The sequence below is a fragment of the Carlito syrichta genome, unplaced genomic scaffold (genome assembly GCF_000164805.1).
Source record: "Carlito syrichta isolate Samal-C Ts95f unplaced genomic scaffold, Tarsius_syrichta-2.0.1 Scaffold91562, whole genome shotgun sequence".
Lineage (NCBI taxonomy): Eukaryota > Metazoa > Chordata > Mammalia > Primates > Tarsiidae > Carlito > Carlito syrichta.
Window position 1 is genome coordinate 702,724 of NW_007035658.1, and position 26,973 is coordinate 729,696.

Consider the following 26,973-nt stretch of genomic DNA (forward strand, 5'->3'; position numbering starts at 1 on the left):
TTACACAGACCCCTATGCAAACACAGGACTCTGGTCAGACTGAGTGGGGTCTGGCTGTTGCTTGGTTTCTGATAGGGCCGTTTAGGCCAGAGACAGTCCACTGGAAAACCACCGCCTCCGAAAAGAGAGGTGGGTAATGGGGTGTTCCCAAACAGAGAGGATGCTGGGTAATTTAGAACCAGCACATGAAGACACAGAAAGATGCACGTTTTGAATGTACATTCAAAAACACTTGTAAACAGAACACAAAGAGGAGAGTTTTTTTGTTTTTATTTTATTTTGTTTTTATTTTTGCTTTGGCACAGAACTGTGATGCATCCTCTTTAAGCTGCCAGACACGACATCTATTAAACCAAAGAAACAGCTGAAATGACAGGCAGAGTAAATGATTAAATTCTGTTCTGACCCATGGTCCCCGCCATCAGTTCTGAACACAAAGCCAGGTGTTTATTTCAGGGCTCAAAATAGAGGGTCAGGCACGAGCCAAGAGTGGCTTCACCTTCCCAGGAAAGTGAGTCTCCTTCAGGAGCCTGGTTGGCCTCCTCTGCCTTCCACCAGCCCTCTCTCCCTCTCCCACTGACGTATTGAGTTTCACACTTTTAAAAATAGCTTCTGAGCAGTGAGGAGCCATGCCTGAGCCTGGATCCCAGCCCTGAAATGCAGGCCTCCCTTGCCCAAGAGCTGCCCTATGTGAGCGTAATCCTAGCTCCCTGCTTACCTTTCATGCAGCGTAACACTTTTCTCTCTACCGAAGCAAACCCAGATTGTTTGAAATCTTCCCAGAGATAGACATGGACCTCCTCTTGCTAAGCCCTGGCTTCCTTCAGCTTCTTAATCATTCACCTGGCTTATCTTCAGGACGAATCTGATGGCGTTGCTTTCACGTTCTTACAAAACTCCCTTGAAATTTCCGGAGGATGCCCCAACAACGCCTCGCTGCTAAGGACCAGCCTCAGCTCCACACAGCGGGTCCTGAGCCCCAGAGAGGCGACTGGAATGGACCTCCAGACCTCGGAAGTCTGTCCTGGCCTGGGCACTAAGGTGTCTGTCCCACAGAGCCCACAAGGGGATGAGGAAGGCAGCAGGTCAGGAAGAAATGCCAGTGAGCTTGAGCAGACACAGGACCTGGAAACTTCCAGTCTCCCACCTTTACATCCCATGACGCCATGGGGCTCTCAGGTATGTCTGTGTTCCTGGGGAGAGGGCTCCTGGCCCCTTAAATCTTACCCCTACTTTCCTGATTCTGAATAAGGATCACCTATCTGTATTGCTACAGAGATAAGATGTTACATTTTTGTTAATTTTTTTCATTCCTGGAGGAGTCCCTTCACCCCACCCCCATCACCTACCTGTCCTTATCTCCCTCTGTGCTCAGGAGCTTTTAACAACAGTGGTGACCTTCTATTGAGCGCATTCTATGTGCCTGGCGAGGGGATTCCTATCTGCATTTGATGAAAAAAACTGAAGCTCAGAGAGGCTAAGGAACTTTCCCAAGGTCACACAGCTAATCTTGTGGGGCAGCCTGAGATAAAAGATATTTCTGCTAATATGGTACTGAGAAGGGTGAACAAACTGATGCATGTGAAGGCCGAGCAGAGTGCCTGGCACATAACAGCTGCTTAAGCTCTGCCATCTGGTGTAGCAGCACAGCAGGGTCGTGAATGTAATCATAGACACCTCACTCCTTACCTAGCTTACCTGATGAACGCCACCTGTTGGTTAGTGACGAGAAAACCTTTAATAAGGAAGTCCCACCTGGTAAATTTTCTGGGCTACCAAAATCCAACAGACTCTTTAGGTAATCATCGGGTAATCTGGATCTGTCTCCCCCAGCTTCTCCTCCAGGTGGACGAGTGAGCTTCCTGGAGGCACCCAGCGATTTGGGGAGGTGGTGGTGTTCTTGTGCCCTTCTGGCTGCTGCAGTCTCAGCGATGGCAGTGCCCGCTAAGCTGTGCAGGGGGTGAGCCTCGTTTCCTCCTGCCAGGTTAGGCCTCGCCCACGAGGAGCACTGGCCAAGGTCCCTTCAATGCTCAGCACCCCTCTGGTCTCTGCCTCCCTCTGTCTGGCTTGATGGATCCATCCTGAGCCTCAGCCATGGGGTCATCTTGTCTGGACCCAGAAGGTCCCGCTTCACACCTGAATACCTCAACCCTGCATCTACCACACAGGCAACTGAGGGCCGCTTCGGGGGTGACCCAGTCCTCACGGGAACAGCACTCCACCGTGTAAGCTGACTGACATCCCCACGGAGGCTTGGGCCTCTGCCACAACTCTTTCCAGAAGCACATGTGAAGAATGGTCAAGAGCCCTGTCCCAGTGTTTCCCTCAGCTCTGACCCATACCACCCCACCCTAACCTTAAACACTTCTTCAATTTCCTGGACTCAGGTGAGCAGGCTCTTCTCCCCTTCCTCCTCCTAACTCTACCTCCTTTCCAGAAGTCTCTGTGTCTCATCGGCCAGGCCCGCTCTTGATATGCTGAAGGGAGAGACAGGAAGGCACACCCTGTGGCCTTGCTAAAGAGGTCGATGGCCTGCCCTCACCTGCCCTGGCATCCAAAGCCTCCTGACTCACACTTCAAGGTGGCAGCTGGAAGTTTATGGGAGCAATTAAAACATAATGGTTTAATATTTGTGAAAGTGTCGGCCTCATTCAAGTGGTTAAGAGATGAGCTCTGGAATCAGACCGGGCTCTGTCGTTCGTCTACCCTGTTACCTTAGACACATTCTTTAACCTCCTCGAACCTCAGTTTCTTCATCGGTGGGCAAAGAATGATGTAGGGAGTAAATCACAGTCTTAGCTCAATGCCCACAGCATATGAAGTAGGAGCAATGTGGATCCTTGTCATTATTGTGGTTATGACTTTACTATTATTTCTTCCCTCTGAACTGTCATCTCCATGCCTGTCAGGTGCGGGAGGCTGTGCCCTCAGCCCCTTGTCTTTTTCCAGCTGCTTGAGGGGACGGCAGAAAGACCACGTGGCTGGGACACAGACAACCACAATAGACATTGTATTTAATTTTAATATTTTTATTTTGGTATACATAAAAGTGATTTCTAAAAATGTTTGGAAAACATAAAGGAGAAATGTACCACAATCCCATTAACCTAATATAATAACTGCAGGTGGGCGTCACTTAAACAACAAGGACATGTTCTGAGAAATGCCTCATTAGGCGATTTCATCATAGGGCGTCCTTACACAAACCTAGAAGGTGCAGCCTACTACACGCCTAGGCTATACGGTGTAGCCTATTGCTCCTGGTTGGCAAACCAGCACGGCATGTGACTGTACTGAGTACCCTAGGCAACTGTAACACAATGGTAAGTATTCGTGTGTCTAAACATTTCTAAACATACAAAGGTGCAGTAAAACATAGTACTGTAATCTTATGGGACCACCGACACATAAGCAGTCCATTACTGACCAAAATATTGTTATGCAGCACGTGGTTGTGTTCGTGTTCAGTCTTTTTTCTCTTTAGATAATGTTTACATAGTTGTGCTTGTAATTTACACCATATCTGTGCCCAAGGTTTAGCCTAAAATTATATTTACAGATATTGTCTAGTTGCTACCTAAACTTCATAATTATCGTTTTGATGACTGAATAACGTTCCATTGTGTACATATGCGTACCATATAATTTGTTAGGATTTATGGTGAAGTGTCAGAGTTTTTGATAGATGTTTTATTTTTTGCAAATTTCCGTGGAATTTCTGAGAGACAGTCAGTTGGTCATTTCCTAAGACCTTTGTGTAAACTCTGCAAGAGGGAACATATGTATATATGGGAGGCAGGTATGAATGGGGAGATATGTATACATTTGGTGACAGTGGAGTCCTCAGTTACTCACATGGCAGATTTTTTTTTTTTTTTTACATTCGGGAGGTACATGTGCAGGTTTGTTGCATAGTTAAATTGTGCATAGCTGGACACGGTGGCTCAAACCTGTAATCCCAGCACTTTGGGAGGCCGAGGTGCGGGGATTGCCTGAGCCCACAGGTTCGAGAACAGCCTGGGCAACTTGGCAAGACCTCATCTCTACAATAAATAAATTAGCCAGGCATGGTAGTGCATGCCTGTAGTTCTAGCTCCTTGGAAGGCTGAGACGGAAGGATTGCTAGAGCCCAGCAGGTGGACGCTGGGGTGGCCATGAGCGTGTTACTGCACTCCAGCCTGGGCAACGGAGTGAGACTCCAACTCAGAAAAAAAAAATTGTGTAAATCTGGGGTTTAGGCTTCTCCTGAACTATCACCGAAATAGTGAACATTGTACCCAATAGATAGTTTTTCAACCCTTCCCCCACCCCATTGTCTGTCTTTTTGGAGCCCCCAGTGTCTTCTTTCCATCTTCATGTCCATATGTACCCACTGCTTAGCTCCCCCTTATAAGTGAGACCATGCAGTACAAGGTTTTCTGTCTCTGAGTTATTTCACTTAGGATGATGGCCTCCAGCTCCATCCATGTTCCTGCAAAGGACATGATTTTATTCTTTTTTATGATTGCATAGAATTCTGTAGCGTGGCAATTTTTGAAGGCACCGCAAGGACCTGCTGCTATTGTTTGACTGTGTTCCCCTACATTCATGTGTTGGATGCTTAATACTCAATGCAACAGTGTTGAGAGGCAGGGCTTTTAAGAGCTGATTTGGTCATGAGAGTGCTGCCCTCATTGGCGGATTAATGTCATTATTGTGGGTGTGGGTTATCGAGAGAGTGGGTTTGTTTTAAAGGTGAGTCAACGCCCTCTTGCATATTCTCTTATTCTTCCACCTTCTGCAATGGGATGACGCAGCAAGAAGGCTCTCATCAGATGGGGGCCCCTTGACCTTGGACTTCCCACCCTCTGGGACTATAAGAAAGAAATCTCTGTTCTTTATCAATTTTCCAGTCTCGGGTATTCTGTTATAGCTTATGATAGACTAAGACACCCACCAAAATTCAAATAGCTCCTCATTTTGGCCCTTGGATTGTTCCCTTCAGAACCACTCCTGTGGATTAGGCCTTTGTCTTCCGAATCCCAGTTAGAGCCTCCCATTACCAGGTGGCTCCAGTAACAATAAAACAAATATCAGTTTATCAGATGAGCTGTGAATCACTTCTTGGAGTTACCATCCCCTGCCCTGCACTCTTAGGTAACTCTTCCTGTTGCTTGTCACAGTCCTTGAAGAAGACTGGGAACCTCATACGGAGCATTTTTTCATTCATTGAGCAAATATTTATTGAGCTCCCACTATGAACTTAGTGTTGTCCTAGGAGTGAAAGATAGAGTGCTAAGCAGGTCAAACAAGATCCAGCTCTCATGAAACTTACATTCCAATGGGGAAGACAGACAGTAAATATGCATGACTACTTCTGATATTGGAGCTGTTAGAACAAAATGTGATTGTGAGTGACTGGCAGCAGGGAGGGCTTAGATGGGGGTTGACATTTGAACTAAGATCTGAATGATGAGAAGACTGAGAGCAAGTGTTCCAGAATGAACAAAGGCCCTGAGGTGGACACAAGCATGGTCTGTTCTAAAAACTGAGAGAAAACCAGTGTATCTAGAGAGCAGAGGAACAGAGGACAAAGCCAGTAGTAGATGAACTCAGAGTCTTATGCTGGTCCATCGCTTTTGCAATGTTGATTTTGTTCTGAAGCACATTGGGAGCCTGTGGAAGGTTTTAACCTGAGGATTAATTTTATCTGTCTTGTGTTTTACACAGATCACTTTGGCAGGCCTGTGGAGAATGGGTTGCCTGGGGGACAGAGGAGAAATGGGGAAGTAAGTGAGAAGGCTTTTGCTGTAGCCCAGAGAGAAATCATGGTGGCTTGATGAAGGGGGTAGCAGTGGACAGCAGAGATGGACAGATCTGGGTTTTCTGGAGATAGAGTACACACAGCCTGCAGACGGATGGGATATGGAATGAGAAATCACTGATACCTCCTGTATTTCTGCCTTAATAACAGGAGGTACCCCTTATTGAGCTGGGGAACACTAGGATAGACATGGGTCCGGTGGAGGGGATGAGAAGTTTCTATCTTGGACATTTTAAACTTGAAGATTCACATCTAAGTGGAGATGTCAGGTGAGCAGTTGAAAATACAAGTCTAGAACTCAGGAGACACATTGGGGAGATTATCTGTTTGAATGCATAAAGCAGATATATAGATGTTTTTTAAGCCATGGATCTGGATGACATCTTCAAAGGACAGGGCAAAGAGACAGAAGAGCAGGGGCGGAAGTCTCCACTCTCCTGTTCCACCTTTTAGGTGCCCAGTGAGGAAGAAGAGCCATCAAAGGAGACAGAAGCATTGCCATTGAGGTTGGAAGGAACCAATGAGAAAGTGGTGTCCTGGGAACCAAGAGTCTTTCCCCATCAACATCCGAGCACCGAATAGGTGGTCAGCAAATATTCAGAAAGCACACGCTCTGTGGCTGCTGGGTCATGTCTTTCCTTCCTCTGCACAGGTGGTTGAGTGGCAGGTGCTGCCTGGTAGGCTGGCTGCCTGCCTAGGAACCGAACAGTTTCCCACTGTCTGTGACTTCAAGGTTGATACCTCCGCCTGCTCCAGAGGCCCCACCCAACCCCCCCACCCTCCCCGGTTTCACACTCTGTGGCCCACAGCTCACACCCCGCTCTCCTACTCTCCTGGCTGGGCTCGCCCTACTCTGTGCCACCCACACAGAGTGAGGCAAGCTCTGTGTGCTCTCAGAGTGCTCTCCCTTCCCCTCCTGTTGTCTTTCCAAACTTTGCCCCATTTCAAAACTTAGCCCCAAGACTCCCCACTGGCCTTCACCTTGGTACTTGACGGTCTTCCCTTCAGGACCAGCCCTGTGTATCATGCCTCTTACACTGGATGCTGAAGCCCATTGGACGCCCTCTGCCTCACCCTCACATCTCATCTGTCACCAGGCCATGTGGATTCTACTCATCAACACCTCTAGAATCCCATCACTTCTCTCCATCTCTGCCTCCCACCCTGACCCAAGTGCTCATTTGTGATTGCAATTGTGAGGGACTGGCAGCAGGGAGGGAACATCAGATGGGGGGGTGATATCTGAACTGAGATCTGAATGGTGAGAAGGTGGATGGGCAGTCCTGCCCAGTCCTGTCCCCACCCAGAGCCAGAGTGAGCTTATTCACATCATTTCCCAGTCTAACACCCCTCAGTGGCATCCTATCCCTGAAAATTGCCAACTCCTCACATGGCTTCCAAGTCCTCAGAGATCAACCTCCCCAGACCTCTCTTACCTCGTGGCCCCTTACACACCATGTCCGAGCACACATGCTTAGTTCCCACACCTGCCAGCCCATGCCTTCAGCCCGGGAAGCTCTTGACTGCGGCCCATATGTAGCGAATCCCTGACTCTTCTTCAGGCTTTAGGGTGAAGTCTACTTCCTCTGGGACATCATCCCTGACTCTCTGACAATCTGAATCTGTCCCTGTCTTTCATAACACTAGATTCTTTTCCTTGCTAATCCTTACAGCAATTGGTGATTACAAATTGTTTTTATTTGTTTGGTCATTGTCTTTCAAATGTATTTCATCAGAAGGTCCACCAGAGCTTCCGCGTCACATGTATTTTGAGACTCAGAACCTCGTGCATAGTGTCCAGCATTTAGGAGGTGCTCAGAACTCTGTGCCCTCAGACAACAAAGCTTTCCTCCTTCTCCAGCCATGCCAGCCTTTAGGTTCTTGGCCTTGTAAGTTTGCTTACCGTTAGTTCTTTCCCAGTTGTTTGTCCTAAAACAAAAATAATAAAAGCACCAACAGTCACAATTAATAAAGGTTTATTATATACCAGACTCTGTATGCCAGTCACTATATGTAAAAATGTGTATGTATATATGCATATTCAGTGTGTGTGTGTATGTAATCTTTACAACACTATGAAATAGATAATCCTACTTTACAGATGAGGAAAAGGAGACTCAGAGAAATAATTGCCTAATGCTGCCCATCTAAAGAGTGCCAGAGCCAAAACACGAATTCAGGTCTAACTCCAGCTCTCTTATTCTTTTCTTTATACTTGTCGGTGTGGGTTTTGCCTCTCTGGGATATTTTGTTGTTGTTGTTGTTGCAAACTTTTTGTCAGTGGCCTGTGTGTGTGTGTTTTTGCATCCTCCACCTCCACACTGCAGATGTTCCCTGAATACCTGTGAGTGTCATCCAAATGGGTGACATCCAGATTGTGTCAGTAAGCAGATGAGAGCCACCCAGATCAAGAGATCAGGTTCCATGTTTCCATCAGTTCCAGGGATGCTCCTGAGAAAGGTAGAGTGGATGGCCACCCACAGATTCTGACGTATGGGTGCCCAAAGTCCTGCCTCCCCAAATATTTCCCTCACCAGACCAGGCTGGCCCTGTCCTGTCCTCTCCTCCCTGCCTAGTGGAATTCCCACAATGAGAGTCACTTATGCATTAAGCAACAAAGGTTGGCCTGGCCTCCAGAAGGCCTCTCCCACAGGTACCTCAAGTGGCTGAAGCGATCAGCAAGTGGTCCCCTGAATCTGGGGCATCGAGGGCTAGAGAGTAACAGAATCTCAAAGCTGAAAGAGATCATCCGGATTCTAGAGCAACCTCCTTGTCCACTTTATTTTTTATTTGAGATTCATGGGATACACATGCATATCAGTTACATGAACATATTGTGTAGTGATGGGGACTGGGTCTCAGGTGATCCTTTCCCTAGATGGTGAACATTGTGTGCCGTAGGTAGTTTCTGAACCCTTTCCCCATTCCCCCCTTATTGGTGTCCCCAGTGTCTATTATTTCCATCTTTGTGACCATTTACCTCCCACATGTGAGTGAGAACATGCAGTGTTTGTTTTCTGTTTCTGAGTCAGTTTCCTTAGGATGATGATCTCCAACTCCATCCATGTTGCTGCAAAGGAAATGATTCCATTCTTTTTTATAGCCGTGTCATATTCCATGGTGCATGTTTACCACGTTTGTATTAGCCACTGGTTGGTTGATGAGCATGTAGGTTGATTCCACATCTTGGCAATTGTGAATTGTGCTGTGATGAGCATGTGGGTACAGGTGTCTTTTTTATATAATAACCTTTGTTTCTGATACCTGGTAGTGGAGTTACTAGAGCAAATGGTAGATCTACTTTTAGTTGTTTGAGAAATCTCCATATCACTTTCCATAGAGGTTGTACTAATTTATACTCCCACCAACAGTATATGATTGTTCCCTTTTCTCCACTTCCACACCAGCATCTATTGTTTTTTTGTTGTTGTTTCTGTTTTTGTTTTTTTACTTTTTAATAAAGGCCATTCTGACTGGTATAAGTTGATTCATTGTGGTTTAAATTTTCATTTCCTGGATGATAAATGATATTGAGCATTTTTTCATGTTTGCTGGTGATTTGTATATCTTCTTTTGAGAGATACCTGTTCATGTTGTTTGTTCACTTTTTAATGGGGTTATTTGCTTTTTTGAGTTCTTTGTAGATTTGAGTTCTTTGTAGATTCTGGATATTAGTCCTTTGTCAGATGTATAGTTTGAGAATAACTTCTCCCATTCTATAGGTTGCCAATTTGCTGTTTATTATTTATTTTGCTGTGCAGAAGACTTTCAGTTTTGTTTTTGTTTTTGTTTTTTGAGTTGGAGTCTCACTCTGTCACCCAGGCTGGAGTGCAGTGGCATGCTCACAGCCACCCCAGTGTTGACCTGCTGGGCTCTGGCAATCCTTCTGCCTCAGCCTTCCAAGTAGCCGGAACTACGAGCACACACTGCTGTGCCAGGCTAATTTTTTTTTTTTAATTGTAGAGACGAGGTCTCACCAAGTTGCCCAGGCTGGTCTTGAACCCAGAGGCTCAGGCAATTCATTTGCCTTGGTCTCTCAAAGTGCTAGGATTACAGGTTGAGCCACCAAGCCTGGCCGCCTTTTAGTTTTATTAAGATCTACTGTTTTATTTTTGTTTTGGGTTTTTAGCCACAAATTATTTGCCTAGGCTGATGTCCACAAGAGTTTTTTCTAGGTTTTCTTCTAGGATTTTTATGGTTTCAGGTCAACATTTAAGTTTTTAATCCATCTTGAGTTAATTTTTGTATATGGGGAGAGTTAGGGTTCAAGTTTCATATTTCTGCATGTAAGTATCCAATTTTCCCAGCATCATTTGTTGAATAAGGTGTCCTTTCCCCAGTGTTTGTTTTCGTCTGCTTTGTCAAAGATCAGTTGGTTGTAGGTGTTTGGGTTTATTTCTGAATTCTCTATTCTGTTCCCTTGGTGCATTTGTCTGCTCTTGTACCAGTACCGTGCTGTTTTGGTTACTATAGTTTTGCAGTATAATTTGATGTCAGTTGATGTGATGCCTCCAGCTTTGCTTTTTGCTTAGGATTGCTTTGGCTAGTCTGGCTCTTTTGGGGTTCCATATGAATTTTAGAATTTTTTTTCCCAGTTCTGTGAAAAACAACATTGGTAGTTTGATAGGAATTGCATTGAATCTGTAGATTACTTTGGGTCATTTTAACAATGCTAATTCTTCCAATGATGAGCATGGGATGTTTCACCATTTGTTTGTGTCCTCTGCAATCTCTCAGCAGAGTTTTGTAGTTCTCCTTGCAGAGATCTTTTACCTTCTTGATTAAATATATTCCTAGGTATATACTTTTGGCTGTTATTGTAAGTGAAATTGAGTTCTTGATTTGATTCTCAGCTTGGTTTTTATTGGTGTATAGCAGTGCTACTGATTTGTGTCTGTTGATTCTGTAACTTTACCAAATTCATTTATCAAGTTAGGAGTCTTTTAGAGAAGTCTTTAGGGGTCTTTAGGTATATGATCATATTGTCAGCTAGGAATCTCCTCTGAACCTTCCAGGCAGATACCCCTGGCATAATTCCAAGGATGGAAGTTTTTTACTTTCCAAGTGACCACATTCTCCCTTATACTGAGGTCAAATCTATCTACCCTGAAAGGTTCTATTTTCACCACCAGGTATGACACACCATCTATCTAATCTTCTTCTGGGCTTTTCATACCTGAAGTTAGCTTCCATAATCTGTAGTTTTAAGCCCCTGCTGTCCAGTATCTGTTTCAGACAACTTTTCAAGGAGCCATGGCTTTGCTTCCTTCCTTGCCGCTTCTGGGTGGATATTTCAGTCGAAGGAAGAGGAGGATCCAGATGGTGGACAGTGGGCCAGCTGCTTAGTAGGAGGATGAGAGGGCCTCCTAGCACTTGAGAAAAAAATCCTTTCCTGGGTGGGTCTGGCTTACACCAGCCTCAAGCAATGCCTCTTGTTGCTCTCAAAGGATGCGTGTGAGAGAATTTCCCTATGTTTTTACAGTGTTGACATATGTAGATATCTGGCATCTGGCCTAGAACACAGTAGTCATGAAATAAATTTTAGTCTTCTTTTCCTGTCTTTCAGCACTTTTTTTTGCTTTATTTAACATGCAATTTGTTCTTTTTTGAAAATTAGTTTTTCTTTTCTTTTTCTTTTTTTTTTTGAATCTCGGTTTCATTCTGTTGCCCAGGCTGAACCTCCTGGGCTCAGGCAATCATTTTTGCCTCAGCATCCTGAATAGCTGGGACTATAGGCATGTGCCGCCACACCACACCTGGCTAATTTTTTAATATTTTTGTAGAGACAAGATTTTGCCATGTTGCCCAGGCTGGTAGAGATAATTCTTTGACCCCTTAATATATTTCCTTCCAGTCTTTTTTCTGGGTGCATATATAGCACAGAAATCAACATGCACTTATATAAATATATGTCAATATATAAATATATGTCAATCAGTATGCACTTAATATATTTATATATGTCAAATTAAGTGCATATTGTAAAACTTGTCATTTCTACCTAACAGTAGGTAGTGATAATTTTACCCTCCCATTAAAACAAAGATTTTTGAAAATGGTTACATAATATGCCATCATATCGTCTAGATTGTTTATAATTTCTGATGCTATGTATGTTACCCCAAAACCCACAAAATATGTTATTAATATCCAAATTACAAAGATTCCTCTCCCCTCCTTGCCAAGTTGGCAGAAAATTCAAAATTTCCCTCCAAATAGCCCAGAGAATTTCCAAGGAACTCCCCGTCCCTGAGACAGACCCCACCATTTGTCTGCTGACTACACTGCTCCACAAAAGCATCTCTGTGTATTTGCTTGGGCTAAGGAGTGCCCCTGCCCTGTCAGGATCAAGAGAGAGTCTTGCAGCAAAGTGACCTGGCCACAATGTATCATTTAGTAAAGATACAGCTCTGTCAGTCCCCACACACAGCACCAGTTTCCCCAAGATAGCTCCATGGTAGCAAAGTGAATATGCATGAGCGTTTCAGCATTATTCCTGTGCCTTAGCCTCCAGTAAGCTAACTCTTAATATGGAATCCAGGTCACACTAGTCCAGCCTTCCCTCTTCCTTAAGGTACATTTTCTCTCTGGAACTCCCATTGTCCTTCCATGTCATCTGACTTCCATTGGTCTCTTGGGAACCTCTTTAGTTCCTCATATACAGGAGGAACTCCCCATGAAATAGAATTATTTTTTGGAGAGTGGGCCCCTTGTAGTACAGGCTTCCTCCACTAAGTAAGTGTTCTAGGAAGCCCTTGGCATTAGTGTACCAGCTAGCGTTGTTTTGAGAGGCTGCCTTTGGCTTCAGTGAAATATTTTTGGAGATTCTTTCAATATGTTTACCCATTTCTTGATGGATGATCTACATGAACAGCCTGCCCACACCTTGCTGAGTCTTTGGCAGTCTTTGACCCCAAACAGCATGACCCCTGTGCCCTATCCTCCCTATTCACCTGATCTCACCCCAAGCATCATTTTTTGTTTCCCCTGGAAGAAAAAGTCCTCAAAAGGAAACGTTTTGCTGATGTGGATGGAAGAGGTGAAACAAAAACGGCAGAAGCACTAAAAAGCATCAAAATTAACCAGTTCAGAAACTGTTTTGAGCAGTGGAAAAAGTGTCTCAGTAGGTGTATTACATCAAACCAAGAGTACTTTGAAGGTGACTGAAGTGTAAACATGTAAGAATAGATACACAATTTTTTGTAAATAAGTTCTGGGTTTTGGGGGGTTGCCCCGTGTATATTATAATGAGGAGTCAGCGTCCCATCCTCTTATCCCCCCCCCAGGAGGCTTCTCTGCTCCTATGTAAATTTATGGATGCAGCTAGTCCCTAAGGGAGAGTGGTGTCCAGTTCCACACAAACAATGTCCAAGGCCCAGAGACCACAGATACACTGGGAAGGGAAAATGCCTGTCACCTCTATCCAACAGCAGCTTCTAAGTCATAGCCCTTGCTAACCCAAACAAACAAACAACAGCAACAAAAAGTTACAGGAATAATGTGAAATCAAATATCTTTAAGGATTTGTGCAAGAGTTTATGTACAATGAAGTCCTAGAAATAGAATTGCTGAGTCAAAGGCCGTGCAAGTTTTACATATTAATGAGATTACCAAATTGCTCTCCACAAGGTTTGTTTCAATTTATATCCTAAGCTTGTTTTGTTGACTCTTCCTAGCACCTTCCTGATAAGACTCTTATCAGCTTTTTATCCTTGCCAATCTGATAAATGAAAAATGTCACCTCTTTGTTGTTTTGATTTATATTCATTTAATTATTTGTGATAATCTGTTATAGGCTTATTGCATATTCCGCTGATTCCCAAACTTTGTTGAATATTAGAATCACCAGAGGGCCTTCTAAAAATTCCAGTGCCGAAATTATATATCATACTGATTACATCAAAGTATCTGGGAACCTGGTATCAGTATTTTCTTAAAACTCTTTATATGATTCCAATGTTCAACAAAGTTGGGGAACTGCTCACCTACACATGACTACCATTAATTGCCTGTTCATATCTTTTGCCAGTTTTTCTATTGAGTTGTTTGCTTTTTAGTATTTATTTGAAAGAGATCTTTGTTTATTGGGAAAATTAAGCCTATGTCATAAGTTCAGCAAACATTTTTAATGAATTAACACTTTATTATTATTTATGTGTTTTGACATAGAGAAACTTAGAATGTATATAACCAGAATGATCCATTTTTTTCCCTTATTGCATCTCGGTTTTGTATCTTTCTCATTACAATAAAACAATAACCAGTTATATTTACATCTGGAATTTATTTTAATATAAGGAGTGAAATGTGGATTCCCCTTATTTTTTTCCTCCAAATGGAAAAATAGTTATTTTTTTAGATGGTTATTTTTCCAACATAATTATCAGATAACTGTCTTTCCCCTGTCAAATTGTAATGTTGTCATCTTCACATGTGAATTTCCTGTATGCACTTGGATTTATTTCTGGATGCTCTTGACTTTAAATTTGGTAGCTTTAAAATATATTTACTAAATAAAATTAGTTTTCTCTCCTTAATTGTAACTGTTTTATAAATTCACTGAAAAGTTTTTCACTTTCATTCTTCTGCATAAATATTATACACTTTTGGTCAAGTTCCCCCCAAAAAACTTTGGGTTGGAAATTTGATCGGTTATTGTACTGATTGTGTAGATTGGCTTAGGAAGATTCGATAATCTTATTTACCTATTTAAGAATAAAATGGGCAACCCTCTAGGGTCCCCTCCCACCATAGGAGTTTTTCTGACCTCTCAATAAATCCTACTTTCAAAAAAAAAAAAAAGAACAAGTTATGTCTCCCCATTTTTCAAGCTATTTTATGTCTCTTAGGAGAGTTTTGTAGCTTTCTACATAGGGTCTGTAAATTTCTTCTTTTTTTCCCTCAGGCTTATTTAATTTTTTATTGCTATTGTAAATGGGATCTTTTTTCTCTTGTAGTTATAATTTTTATAGAAAAATTAATAATTTTTACTTATTTATTTTTGTAACCAGCTATCCTTATTATATCCTAAATTCAAATATATATTATATATTATATGTGTGTATATATATTATATGTGTGTGTATGTATACACACACATACTTGGTTGCTTGAGATATTCATTCTACTCTATTGATCAGTCTGATAATTTTTACAACAGATCCTTTACTTTCACTAACCCATATTCTTGGGACTGACATCATTGATCCCCTGCTCCAAGCCTCATTTACCATAGTCAAATCTAACCACCATCAATAGTTTTACATGCACAGCAGTAGTTATTAAAAGCCACAAAGCTACTTATAACCAAGTAAGTCCATGCTTGGAAACTCTCACTGAGGAAAAATACACTACATTCTCAAAAATTGCATCTAAAATTTTGATGGTGAAGAATTGAAAATCACCTACATACTCAATATTGTTAGAAATAGTAATAAATTATTTTATACTTCTATGATTGAATTCTTTGCCATCTCAAAAGAATTTTTTGGCCAGGCTCAGTGGCTCAGCCTGTAATCCCAGCACTTTGGGAGGCCAAGGTGAGTGGATTGCCTGAGCCGGGGAGTTCGAGACCAGCCCAGATAACTTGACTGGGAGTGCGAGACCTTGTCTCTACAATAAATCAAAAAATTAACCAGGTGTGGTAGTCCACGCCTATAGTTCCAGCTACTTGGAAGGCTGAGGCAGAAGGATCATTGAAGTTCAGCAGGTCGATGCTGGGGTGCCTATGAGTGTGCCGCTGTACTCCAGCCTGGGCAACAGAGTGAGACGCCAGCTCAAAAAAAAAAAAGTATTTTTCTGTACTGATATATTTTTATAGTTATCTTTTCAAGATGGCAAGGAATTCAATCATAGAAGTATAAAATAATTTATTACTATTTCTAACAATATTGAGCATGTAGGTGATTTTCAATTATTCACCATCAAAATTTTAGATGCAATTTTTGAGAATGTAGTGTATTTTTCCTCAGTGAGAGTTTTCAAGCATGGACTTACTTGTGTATAAGTAGCTTTGTGGCTTTTAATAACTCCTGCTGTGCATGTAAAACTATTGATGGTGGTTAGATTTAACTATGGTAAAGGAGGATGAGAAGCTTGGAGCAGGAGGTCAATGATGAGTCAGTCCCAAGAATATGGGTTAGTGAAAGTAAAGGACCTTGAAAAGATGCCAAGATCACCAGTTTTTGCACATGAGAGCCACAGTGAGATACCATTTTATACCCATTGGCAAAATTCAAAAAGTCAGACAGTACTTGCTATACCCCAATGGGAGCTCTCCTACCTAGTGGTGGGAGCGTAAATCCATAAAAATTACCTTGGAGAACAATTTGTCAATATGTAGTAAAATTGATGGTAATATACCGCATAACCCAACAATGAATATACTTCCAGAAATCTATACACTGCAGAAACACAACATGTATAAGAAAGTTCACAATAGCATTGTTTTTACCATTCCTCATAGAAGCTAAATACATCATTCACTAAGGGAAAAGGTTGCCAATTAAAATATTGTACATCATCTTCTTTTTAAAAAGTATTCCTTGTTTCAGAGATGTTTAAATGGGAAAAATATGTGCCTTAGAGTTGATGAAATATGGTAACAGCAAAAAAACTTAGTAACAGCTTAAATGTACATCCACCTCAAAACAGATACATACATTGAGATGTAGGTCACTGTTACGAAAATGAATGAACCAGACCTGTACTCACCAAACAGGTGAGTGTTACAAATATAATGTTGAGTGGACCAAAAACATGTTCACAGAATGCATATTCTTTGTAGGATATTGCTTATTCCAAGTTTTAAAATATACAAAATAACACCAAGTATTGCTTAGCAATACTTTCACCTGTAGAGAAAGAATAAAGAAATATGGACAGATAGATGCGAATTCAGATTAGGAATTGTCTCTAGGAAGAGAGAGGGGAGGTATCTGGATGAGGGGGCACACAGGGAGCGTTGACTCTGTTACCAATGTTAGTCTTTAAGCTGAGTCTTAGATTCATGAGCATCCATTTTTTATTCTCTATACATTTTGTATATCATAAATACCGCTTAACACTTCTTTAAAAGGAGGACTTCAAGTGGGATGATAAGCAGGGAAAGTGTGTTTTCTGGGAGGCTGTTTGTTGGGGCAGGAAAGCACTCTACCCTCAAGTTGCCCCCATCCCTCTTTCCTCCCCCTGCCCTCCCTATCTCCTCCCTGCCAGATACATTTTCTTAAAGTTATTCTGGGCCGGGCTCGGTGGCTCAGCCTGTAATCCCAGCACTTTGGGAGGCAGAGGCAAGTGGATCGCCTCAGCCCGCGGGTTCGAGACCATCCTGGGCAACTTGGTAAGACTGCATCTCTACAATAAATAAAAAAACTAGGCGGGTTTTCCTGGCTACTGGAAGGCTGAGGCGGCAGGATTGCTGGAGCCCAGCAGGTCAATACTGGGGTGGCCATGAGTGTGCTACAGAATGAAACTCCAACTCAAGAAAAAAAAGTTATTCTGAGCTCACTTGTGAATTCTTATCCTGATTCACACAGGATGTGATTTCCATTTCCTGTGGTTGGCCCACCACCTGCATCTCCCTGCACTTGAGATCCTGGGCCTGCCGCATCCTGCCTGCCCTTCCCTTCCTTCTGCTCAGCCCTACTTGCTGGGAGAGGATGGCTGCCGCTCCCACCCCAGCAGCGGATCAGGAGTGAGTCTCCCCTATCCAGGCTCTAGGCAGGGACAGTAACCAACACTCTTTCCCCATCCCAGCTTCCACGTGTCGAAATGGAATAATTCAGGTGCTGTTTGGTCCTCCCATGACTGGCAGGGGCTTTCCCTGCAAGGGATGTCACCAGGGCAGTAATGTATGTGCAAGGTGGGTGGATGGATGATGGTGCTGACTTCCAGAGTCAAGGACAAATGAGAGACTGGAGCAGACCTACGAAACAAGGGGAGGAGTTGGGGAAGGTGAGAGAAAGAACTTGGAAGATCTCCTGTCCAAAAGAGGGCTTCTGAAGGCAAAGGCACAGACATGCACCTTCCACCCTAGATGTGCCTTGGAGGAAAATGTGCCCTAACTTAAAAGCACAAGGAACTCAGTTGAGGGGACAGGAGAAGGCACCACCTCTGTCATCCCCCACCTCTTCCCTCCCCTCCACAGAGCCCAGATTGGAACCCTACTACACATGAGGTGGCCGGGTGCCTCAGTCAGAACTCCTTCAGCCACTTGTGGCAGAGTTCAAATAAGCTTAAACAAATAAAAAGTCTTTATTATCTCGTGTAACATGGAAGTCCAAGGAGTATGTGGACTTCAGGCACAGCTGGATCTAGTGGTCCAGAGCATGCCTGCAGAACTTTCTCTTTTTTCCTGCAACTTTTTAAGGCTGAGTCCTTTCACATGGTAACAAAGATGGTCACCAGTAACTCAAAGCTTACCTCTTCCTCTCTCTCTGTACCCATATAACCCTTGGGGGTGGGAGGTGATGATATAATTGTTTCTGAACCAATCACTGAGTCTAAGGGGACAGAAATGTTGACTGACCAGACTGGACAGGACACACCTTTGAGGAAGGAGGAAGATTCCCTATGATGACAGCTCCATAAGATCCCAGAGGAAAAGGGTGTTCTCTTAACAGAGGAAGGGGAAAGGAATTCTAGGTGTCAGGTGTCCACCTATACCAGGATCCACACACAGATCCAAATCAACCCTTAACCTAAGATTTGCCTAAATACTTGGAATTGCTACATTTGGATTTTGTTCATATTCTCCAAAATAAAATGAGAAAACAATCAAATTATTTTGCCACAGATAATAACAAAGCCCTAGAGGTACCTAGGTCTGGCATACTAAGCATGTCTCTGCTTCCAAAAATACTTTCAAGGACAATTACAAATAGGGTATTCAATCATCCCCATTTACCTGGAGCTTTCTAGTTTTAGCACTAAAAGTCACAAGTCCCAGGGAACCTTTTAGTCCTAGACAAACGGGGATGGTCGGTCACTCTCAACGAGCCTTTGGTTGTTGTCTCTGGCAGGCAGTTGCTGATTGCTGCGGGCCAGGTACAGAGGTCTGGCCTACACCCTTGGAGCTGAGTCTTCCTTCTAAAGCTGCAGCACCAGAAAGAGAATCCAAGCCCCCCTACTCTTACTCCACCCCATCCCCACAAACACACATGCACAGAGGGAGCAGTGGGAGGGAGGAGTGAAGTGTCCTTTGTGCCTTGGCAGGGGGTCCCTGCAGTGCCACCAGCTCCCGTGCACAGGACCTGAGGCCTGAGCCCAGCACCCCCAGGGCCCACTTTGACAGAGCTGGAGGGTCCAGCTCTCACATTCCTAGGCTGCCAGAGACAGGGAGAGGGCTGCAGGTGGTGGCTCCTATCCCCTGCTGCTCCTCACTGACTGAGGCTCCCTTCTGCCTGCTGTGCTTGGGCCACCCGAATCTTCAGCCTCACTCAGGCGCTGCCCAGATGACAGTAACCTGAACTGCAGAGTCAACCTGAAGGGCTCCCACCCCACCTACCCCGCCCACCCACGATGCCCTTTGCCCCAGTGCCTCTGCCAGGAGCCCTGGCATCTCACCTCACCGGCCCTGGAGCCCACCGTCACCAACCGCAGTGAAGGGGCTGGGCAGAGCAGGGAGGGTCTGGCAGCCAGGGGAGGAAGCCTCTCCTGGAAGTCCTCATAGTATCACAAGAGCCAGCTCAGCCACCCCTCTATTTCCTCAACGCACATTCTTGAACTCAGATCTTAAAGCCAACTAAATATCACTTGGGGTATTTTGCCTGGACCAGCTACAAGGCTTGCGCTCAACCCAGTCTGGCTAGGCAAGCAGGACTGAGGCTCATCGAGACAGCTGGAAATGGGTCCATAGGGTCACATTCCTGGCCCCACGGGGGTTGAGAGTGCTAATCCAACAGGAGTTTTTTTCTCCAGTAAGAGCTCAGTGCCCTTCTTCCTCCTAAAGTTCTGCACCACAGGCAAGAACACATGAGCAGCCCCTCCCAAGTACCCATAACACACACACTCACGCAACACGCCACTCAGGAACACTCACAACATACACACATACGTACTCAGATGCACACTCATGGAACATATGTACCAACACACAACACACACACAAACACAGGGTGGGGCGGGGAGTCATTGGTCCAGGATCCTGCTGAGGACAGGCTCCAAGTTCTGTTTTCACATGCCCCAAATGACCTCCCCATAAGATCTCGGCTCCCTCACTAAATACCAGCCTATTTCTTGTCACTTTTAGCTCTTTTCTGACCATGTTTCTTTTTGCTTTCTTTTATTTATTTATTTTTGAGTTGTATTCTCACTCTGTCACCCAACTAGAGTGCAGTGGCACACATGCTCACGGCCACCCCAGTAGCGCTGACTTCCTGGGCTCAGGCGATCCTGCCGCCTCAGTCTTCCAAGTACCAGAATTACAGGCTTGCGCTACCATGCCAGGCTAATTTTTGATGTATCATAGAGACGAGGTCTCACCAGGCTGCCCGGATGGGTCTCAAACCCACAGGCTGAGGCAATTCACTTGCCTCAGCCTCCCAAAGTGCTGGGATTACAGGCTGAGCCACCGAGACTGGCCTTATGTTTCTCCTTTTTGACGGTAGACACCCTGCTTTAGCCTGGTGTCTTTGCCAAATTCCCCCTTCTTTTTTTTTTAATTTTAAGGATGTGGGGTAAAATTCAGGGTTAGGTATACAAATGGTCATTATACTGTTTCCCCCTACTGCCAATCACTTTCTTATAGTATTAAGATAATTGTTCAAAGTCCGCTTATGCATTAGAACATATGGTATTCAGTTTTTGGTTTCTGTGATAGATCACTCAGTATTAACACTCTAGGTTCATCCAAGTTGCTGTGAAATTCATAATTTTGTCCATCTTTATGTCTGTAATATTCCATCATGTATATGTACCATATTTTTTTTTTAATCTAGCCCTCTTTCAATTGGCAGCACGATTGGTTCCATGTTTTTGCTATTGTGAACAATGCTGCAATAAACATGCGTGTACAGATATTTTTTCATAGAGTGATTTGAGTTCTTCCAGGTATATTCCCGGTAGGGGGATTGTGGGGTCATACGGAAAGACGATTTTTAGATCTTTTAGGAATCACCAAACTGTTTTCCACAGAGGTTGTACTAGTTCAAACTTGCACCCACAGTGTAGAAGTGTTCCCTTTTCCCCGCATCCTCTCCAGCTTCTGTTGTTTTTTGAGTTATTGATGATGGCCATCCTGATTGGTGGGACCTCATCAAACTGACAGGCTTCTGCAAAGCCAAAGAAACCATCAAGAGAGAGGGGAGACAGCCTACAGACTGAGAAAAAATATTTGCCAACTGTGTATCTGACAAAGGCCTAACTAACATCTAGGATCTACAAGGAACTCAAATGTGCTGAAAAGAAAAAAACAAACCACCCCATTACAAAGTGGGCAAAAGATATGAACAGACACTTCTCAAAAGAAAATGTACGAGCAGCCAACAGATACCTGAAAAAATGCTCAGCCTCACTAGTCATCAAAGCAATGCAAATTAAAGCCACACTGAGATACCACCTAACTCAAATTCCCCTTCTTATTCTCATTCTGTGTTAATACCCAAGCATCGTGTAGCCTCCTTGGGCAACAAGGAACAAGCCAGACCCCAGAAGTCAGCATCAAAAAAGGACTCTGAGGCCACATGGATTGATGGTCCAAACCACAACAGTATCTTGGACTCAGTTGAGATGGTGATGATATGCAGAAGCTAGGCCCTGTTCCTGGGATTCCTGACTGACCCAGTCCAACCTCTCATTTTGCAGACCAGAAAGAGAGGCCCAAAGAGGGAGAAATTTGTCCTGTATCATACACCAGAGCTGGAGATAGAGCCCACAATTCTCAGCTCCCAGCGCAGTGTGCTATCCACCACACCATCCTGCCTTCCTACATAGGAATGGACACTGACTTCAAAGTCAAAAGGGAGCCAAGGCACTCCTTGGCTGTGTTGTCCCTGTCAAATCCAGGACTTGATATGAAGGCATTTCCCACTCATGGGCCCTCAGGCCTGACATCTCCCCTGCCCCGTGAGGTGGTGGTGAGATGTTCTCAGGCAATGACCACAGAACCTTGGTGCAGGGACTTGAATTAAATGGAGTAGAGATTATTTTCCTCTGCTAGAACTTGGCCGGACCCAAATTCACCAAAAACCAGTCCTTGTAAATGGGGTAGACTAGAATCATCTGACAGAGTTCTTCAGATAATGGAACCAGGTCAAACCCTGCCCTGCCAAAGTGCCCAGAGCTGAACTTGCTAGAAGATTTCCCTGATCCAATCCCTGTGAAGTCTGGGAGTCTCCCAGAGACGTCCAGGCTGAGGAGACGATGTCAAGAGGTTCAGCAGAATCTGGTCAGGGGTGCTTGTTCAACTGTCCTTGGACCCAGCAAAAGTGAGGGCTGCCTATTAACATGATCCCTCTATGGAAGAACCTAGAAGCTTGGCAGGAGAGGCCAAAGAAACCATCAAGAAGACTGGAGAGCCAGGCTCGGTGGCTCAGCCTGTAATCCCGCGCCTTTGGGAGGCTGAGGTGAGTGGATTGCCTGAGCCCGCAGGTTCGAGACCCGCCTGGGCAACGAGACCTCATCTCTCCTATAAATCAAAAAATCAGCCGGGCGTGGTAGCGCATGCCTGTAATTCCGGCTACTCAGAAGGCTGAGGTGGAAGGATCGCCGGAGCCCAGCAGGTCGAGGCTGTGGTGGCCGGGAGCGGCCACTGCACTCCAGTCCGGGCGACTGAGTGAGACTCCAACTCAAAAAAAAAAAAAGAAGAAGACTGGAGAAGGCAAAAGGGAAGCCAATGGGAGAAAGAGGAGGAAGAGGGGAGAGGAAGAGGAGAACACAAGAGAGAAGGAAAGATGAAAAAGTGCCAAGGAGAAGAGGCGCTGTGCAGGAGTCTGGGATTGTCAGAGGGACCCAGAGAGGGCGTCACGCCATGAAAAAATTCTATCAGACCCAACCATTCCACTCCTAGGGATTTAGCCAAGTGAAACAGAAACTTGTATTTACATGAAAGCATGTGTGCAAATGTTTATAGCAGTTTAATACATGGTTACTAAGCCCTGGAAACGATTTTGCCCTTCAGCTGACGAAGGGATAAACAAATTGTAACAATTTCACAATGGAACACCAGCTGACCCAGCACCCCTGACCAGACTCTGCTGAGCCTCTTCACATCGTCACCTCAGCCTGGATGTCTCTGGGAGACTCCCAGACTTCGCAGGGATTGGGTCAGGGAAATCTTCTAGCAAGTTCTAGCAAACTCTTGACACATACCGAAACCTAGATAAATCTCAAAAACCTTATGCTGAAGGAAAGAAGCCAGCCAAAGAGCAAACACTGTATGGATCCATTCATGTGCTAGAAAAGACACATCTACAGTGACAGGAAGCAGAGGAGGGGTTACCAAGAGCTGAGGTGGTGAAAGGGAAGGATTGCTTGCAGAAGGCTCTGAGGCAACCTCAGCACAGAGGGAGGACTCTGCTCTGGCTTGGTGAGGGATGGCAAGAGGCAAAGCAAAGAAATGAATAAAGCTGGCACCTGGCCTCCCACTAACTTCCTCTGACTTAGGGCCCTGCTTTGGATTCCTCATCCTCCTCCACAGACCCGCAGATTTATCTTTCCTGAGCCTCATCCTCTGGAGGACCAGAGTGACAGCTAGAGGATCTGAGGCAAAGTCTGCCCTGCACTGGGAATCTACAGCAAATTTGAACCGGCCTAGACCCAGTGGCCATTCCTCGCAGGGAAAGAGGGAGCAGTGTTGCTCTGGGGCCATCTGCAGGCCATGGCTCGCCCAAGGAACCACAATGGCAGATGAAGGAGGCATACCTGACTTCCATGCGTGCTAACAACATGGCGTTGATGGTCACCTGTTCTACCTGTAGGAGTAAGATTTGCTTCCTTTCTTAAACAGTATCCGTGAGTCACCACTGCCAACAGAAAAAGGATCGTGATTCTTTCACTCGATATCTGTGCGTCTCCTTAATCTCCTTCCCAATCCTTCATACCTTCATTCATGCTGCCTCACCTGAGAAAAATGCTCTTTCCCCTCCTCATTTGTCAGGTTCATACCCTTCCTTCAAGGGCAAGAAATTCTTCCTCTTCCAGGCAGTTCTTCTGACCTTCCCAGCCCTGCATGGCCAAGCTGTCGGAGCCGCTTATTTTTAGCTCTCTCCTCATATGTGACATGATCATCCTGAGACCATTGTGTGACCTTCCCAATTCGTCCAACTTAGGATGTGAGATCCCTCAGGCAGTGATGATGTCTGTATGTCCCTGGTGTTGCTACACAGTGGACCACAGCACTTAGAGTGAGTCTATCACTGAGGATCAGCCAAGTGCTAGCTAGGTGCTACGTCCTTTATTTCACTTAGCCTATTATGTTTCCCGTTTTAGAGATGGAGAAACTCAGGCTTAGAGGACTAAACTTACCCAAGTTCATCCAGCTATTAAGTTACAGAACCAGAGTGCTAACACACATCTATTAAACTTCAATAGATGCCTAGACCCTCAACCACTCTACCATGCTCAGTCAGCTTGGAGACAATGACAAGGTCCTCACCAAGGTCACCAGTGACAAGGAATAATAATAATAATAATAATAATAATTCAGTGTGCAAAAGACTCTTGGCGGTCTTGCTATATGAGCCAGAGAGTTAGGACCAGGAAAATAAAGCCTGCCATCTAGTTGAAACCAGAGGCCACAAGTTTGTTTTGTTTCTGTTTTTGTTTCTTTTTGAGTTGGAGTCTCACTCTGTCGCCCAGACTGGGGTGAAGTGGCATGCTCCTAGCCACCGCAGCCTCGATCTGCTGGGCTCTGGTGATCCTTCCACCTCAGCCTTCCGAACAGCCAGAACTACAAGCACGTACTACCACGCCCAGCTAGTTTTTGATTTATTGTAAAGATGAGGTCTCGCCAAGTTGCCCGGTGCTGGTCTCGAACCCACAGGCTCAGGCAATTCACTCACCTCAGCCTCCCAAAGTGCTGGGATTACAGGCTGAGTCACTGAACCCGGCTGAGGCCACAAGTTTTAATAGCAGGGACTTCACGAGACTGAGAAGGATTGAACTGTGGAGGCAGGTGCTTTGAGAATGAAAGCCCTTAACATTTTATTTTAAAGATAAAGAAGAAACGGTGGAGAATATTCATGAGCATTGATGACACCAAGAATACAAACATGACCTACATTGGGGTGAAGGTCCTTTCTTGTCATATTTATACTTGTTTTGTATCTCGTCATCATGAAATTGAGCCACGTCTACATTGTTGGCCAGAAGTTCTGAGACATCTCAACTTCTTAACTTTCATAGTTGATTTTAAAATCAACCCCATCACCCAGAGGACTAATATTTGTTTTACTTTATGTTGTGAAACTTGTATTTACTCGTTGTATGTTTTAGGAAATTGAATTTTATTTATCAAGAACTTAGAAGCATAGCAGCAGCCTTTTAAAAACACAACACAGAACCTCAGTTTTCCAGGACAGTAGCTTTCTACGTGGTATCTGGGCATCTCCTGGGAAGCAGTGTATATGGTAGTTAAATCTAGAAGCTCTGGGGCCAGACTGACTAGCGTCATGGCTCTGTCACTTACCATCATAACCTTGAGCAAAGTACTTATTCTCTCCATGTCTCAATTCTTCTTCTTGAAAATGAGATAATAATAGTATCTACTTCACAGGCAATATAAAATAGACCAGTCCTTGCTACTTTGTAAACATTCAATAAATGTGAGCCACTTTGTTCTTGTTGATATAGATAATGTTCCAGTGTGTGAATGTGCCATAACAATGTAACCTAACCATTCCCTTACTGATGGGCATAGTGCTTCCAGTTGATGAACAAGACAGGCAACATCCATGCCCTGAAAAGGGTTATGGTCTGGTGGAGAATGGCAAAAAGAAGAAGAAAACAAGATCCTCTGAGACATGATACATCAAATTAAATTAATGACCAGAACACACAGGAGCAAGTAGGTGAGCGGGAGGCATGCATGTTATGAAGGGTGGCCCGGGAGTACCTGGAGAAAATGACATTTGAGTGGAGCCATGACGGGTGAGACAGAGCCAGCTGTGCACAGAGTGGGCATCAAGGACTTCAGGCAAGAGAACAGCAAGCACAAAATCCCTGACATGGGAAAGAATTTGGCATGATCAGGGCACAGAAGACCAATGTAACTGTAACTTGGATGTGAAAGAAAGAATAGAAGGATCGTGAGCAGCCAGACCACACAGGATCTTGTAGAGCCAGGGCGGGAAGTTGGAGAAACCAGAAGTGATGGACGGACTTTAGTCAGGCCAGTCACATAATCTAGCTTATGTGTTTAGGAGATGGCTCTTGCTCATCTATGGAGAGTGACTTATGCAAAAGCAAAACAGGAAGCAGGGAGGCCTGTTAGGCTAAGACAGGAATTGCGAGAAGTGGATATGAGTACTTAGAGGAGAGCAGTGGCAGCGACAACTGGGAAAAAGCTAGAGGGGGAAAAAAATCTCACCTGAGGTGCAGAGGGCTGAGTCAGTCCTGCACCCCAGGATGTGGCTTGTGCTGGTCCCTGGGAGGCCCCTCCTAGCTTTCCTGATAAATTGCTGTATTCCTGTGCCCACATGGCCTCTGTCGTTCCTCCCCCCATAAAAAAGACAACCATTTTATTGTGTCTAATACCATTCCATCTGTGTATTATACAACCATACTTTAATTTTTGTAGATATATTGGATGTGCTTGCTTCTGTCTTCTACCTTTTTCCTACCAACACTGAGTTTTCCAGATCCATTCATGCCACTACATGTATATCCTTCTAATTTGTTACTTTGAGCAACTGTGTTGCACTCCAGGTTGCATGCCCTTCACCTTTTCCTGTGGACTCTCCCGGTAGTGGATACATGGTTTGCTTCCAAATTTCTGGTACCATAAGTGATGTGGAGTGAATGTCTGCATACACATCTTCCTATACCCAAGCCGGGATTGCTGTATGCACATCTTTGCTTTGCTGAAGTAGTGACAGGTTGCCCTCAATGACTTTATCAGCCTCCTCTTCCACAGAGGAGCAGCATGTGCCTCTGTTCCCACATCCTCACCAACATTTGTCATTATTAAACTTTCTCACTGTTTTCCAATTTAGTAGTTATGGAGAAATCTCGCT

The 26,973-nt window shown here is 44.4% G+C and overlaps 1 protein-coding gene across 1 annotated transcript in view; it reads left to right on the forward strand.

Annotated features, from left to right (window-relative positions):
- Window positions 1–984: 984 nt before the first annotated feature.
- PLA2G4E (phospholipase A2 group IVE) overlaps window positions 985–26,973 on the forward strand; it is a 55,902-nt gene continuing 29,913 nt past the window's right edge. The window contains exon 1 of the mRNA XM_008059468.2: window positions 985–1,179. Within this exon, the coding sequence (XP_008057659.1) occupies window positions 997–1,179 (183 nt within the window). The 5' untranslated portion in view covers window positions 985–996. The remainder of the gene's footprint in view (window positions 1,180–26,973) is intronic.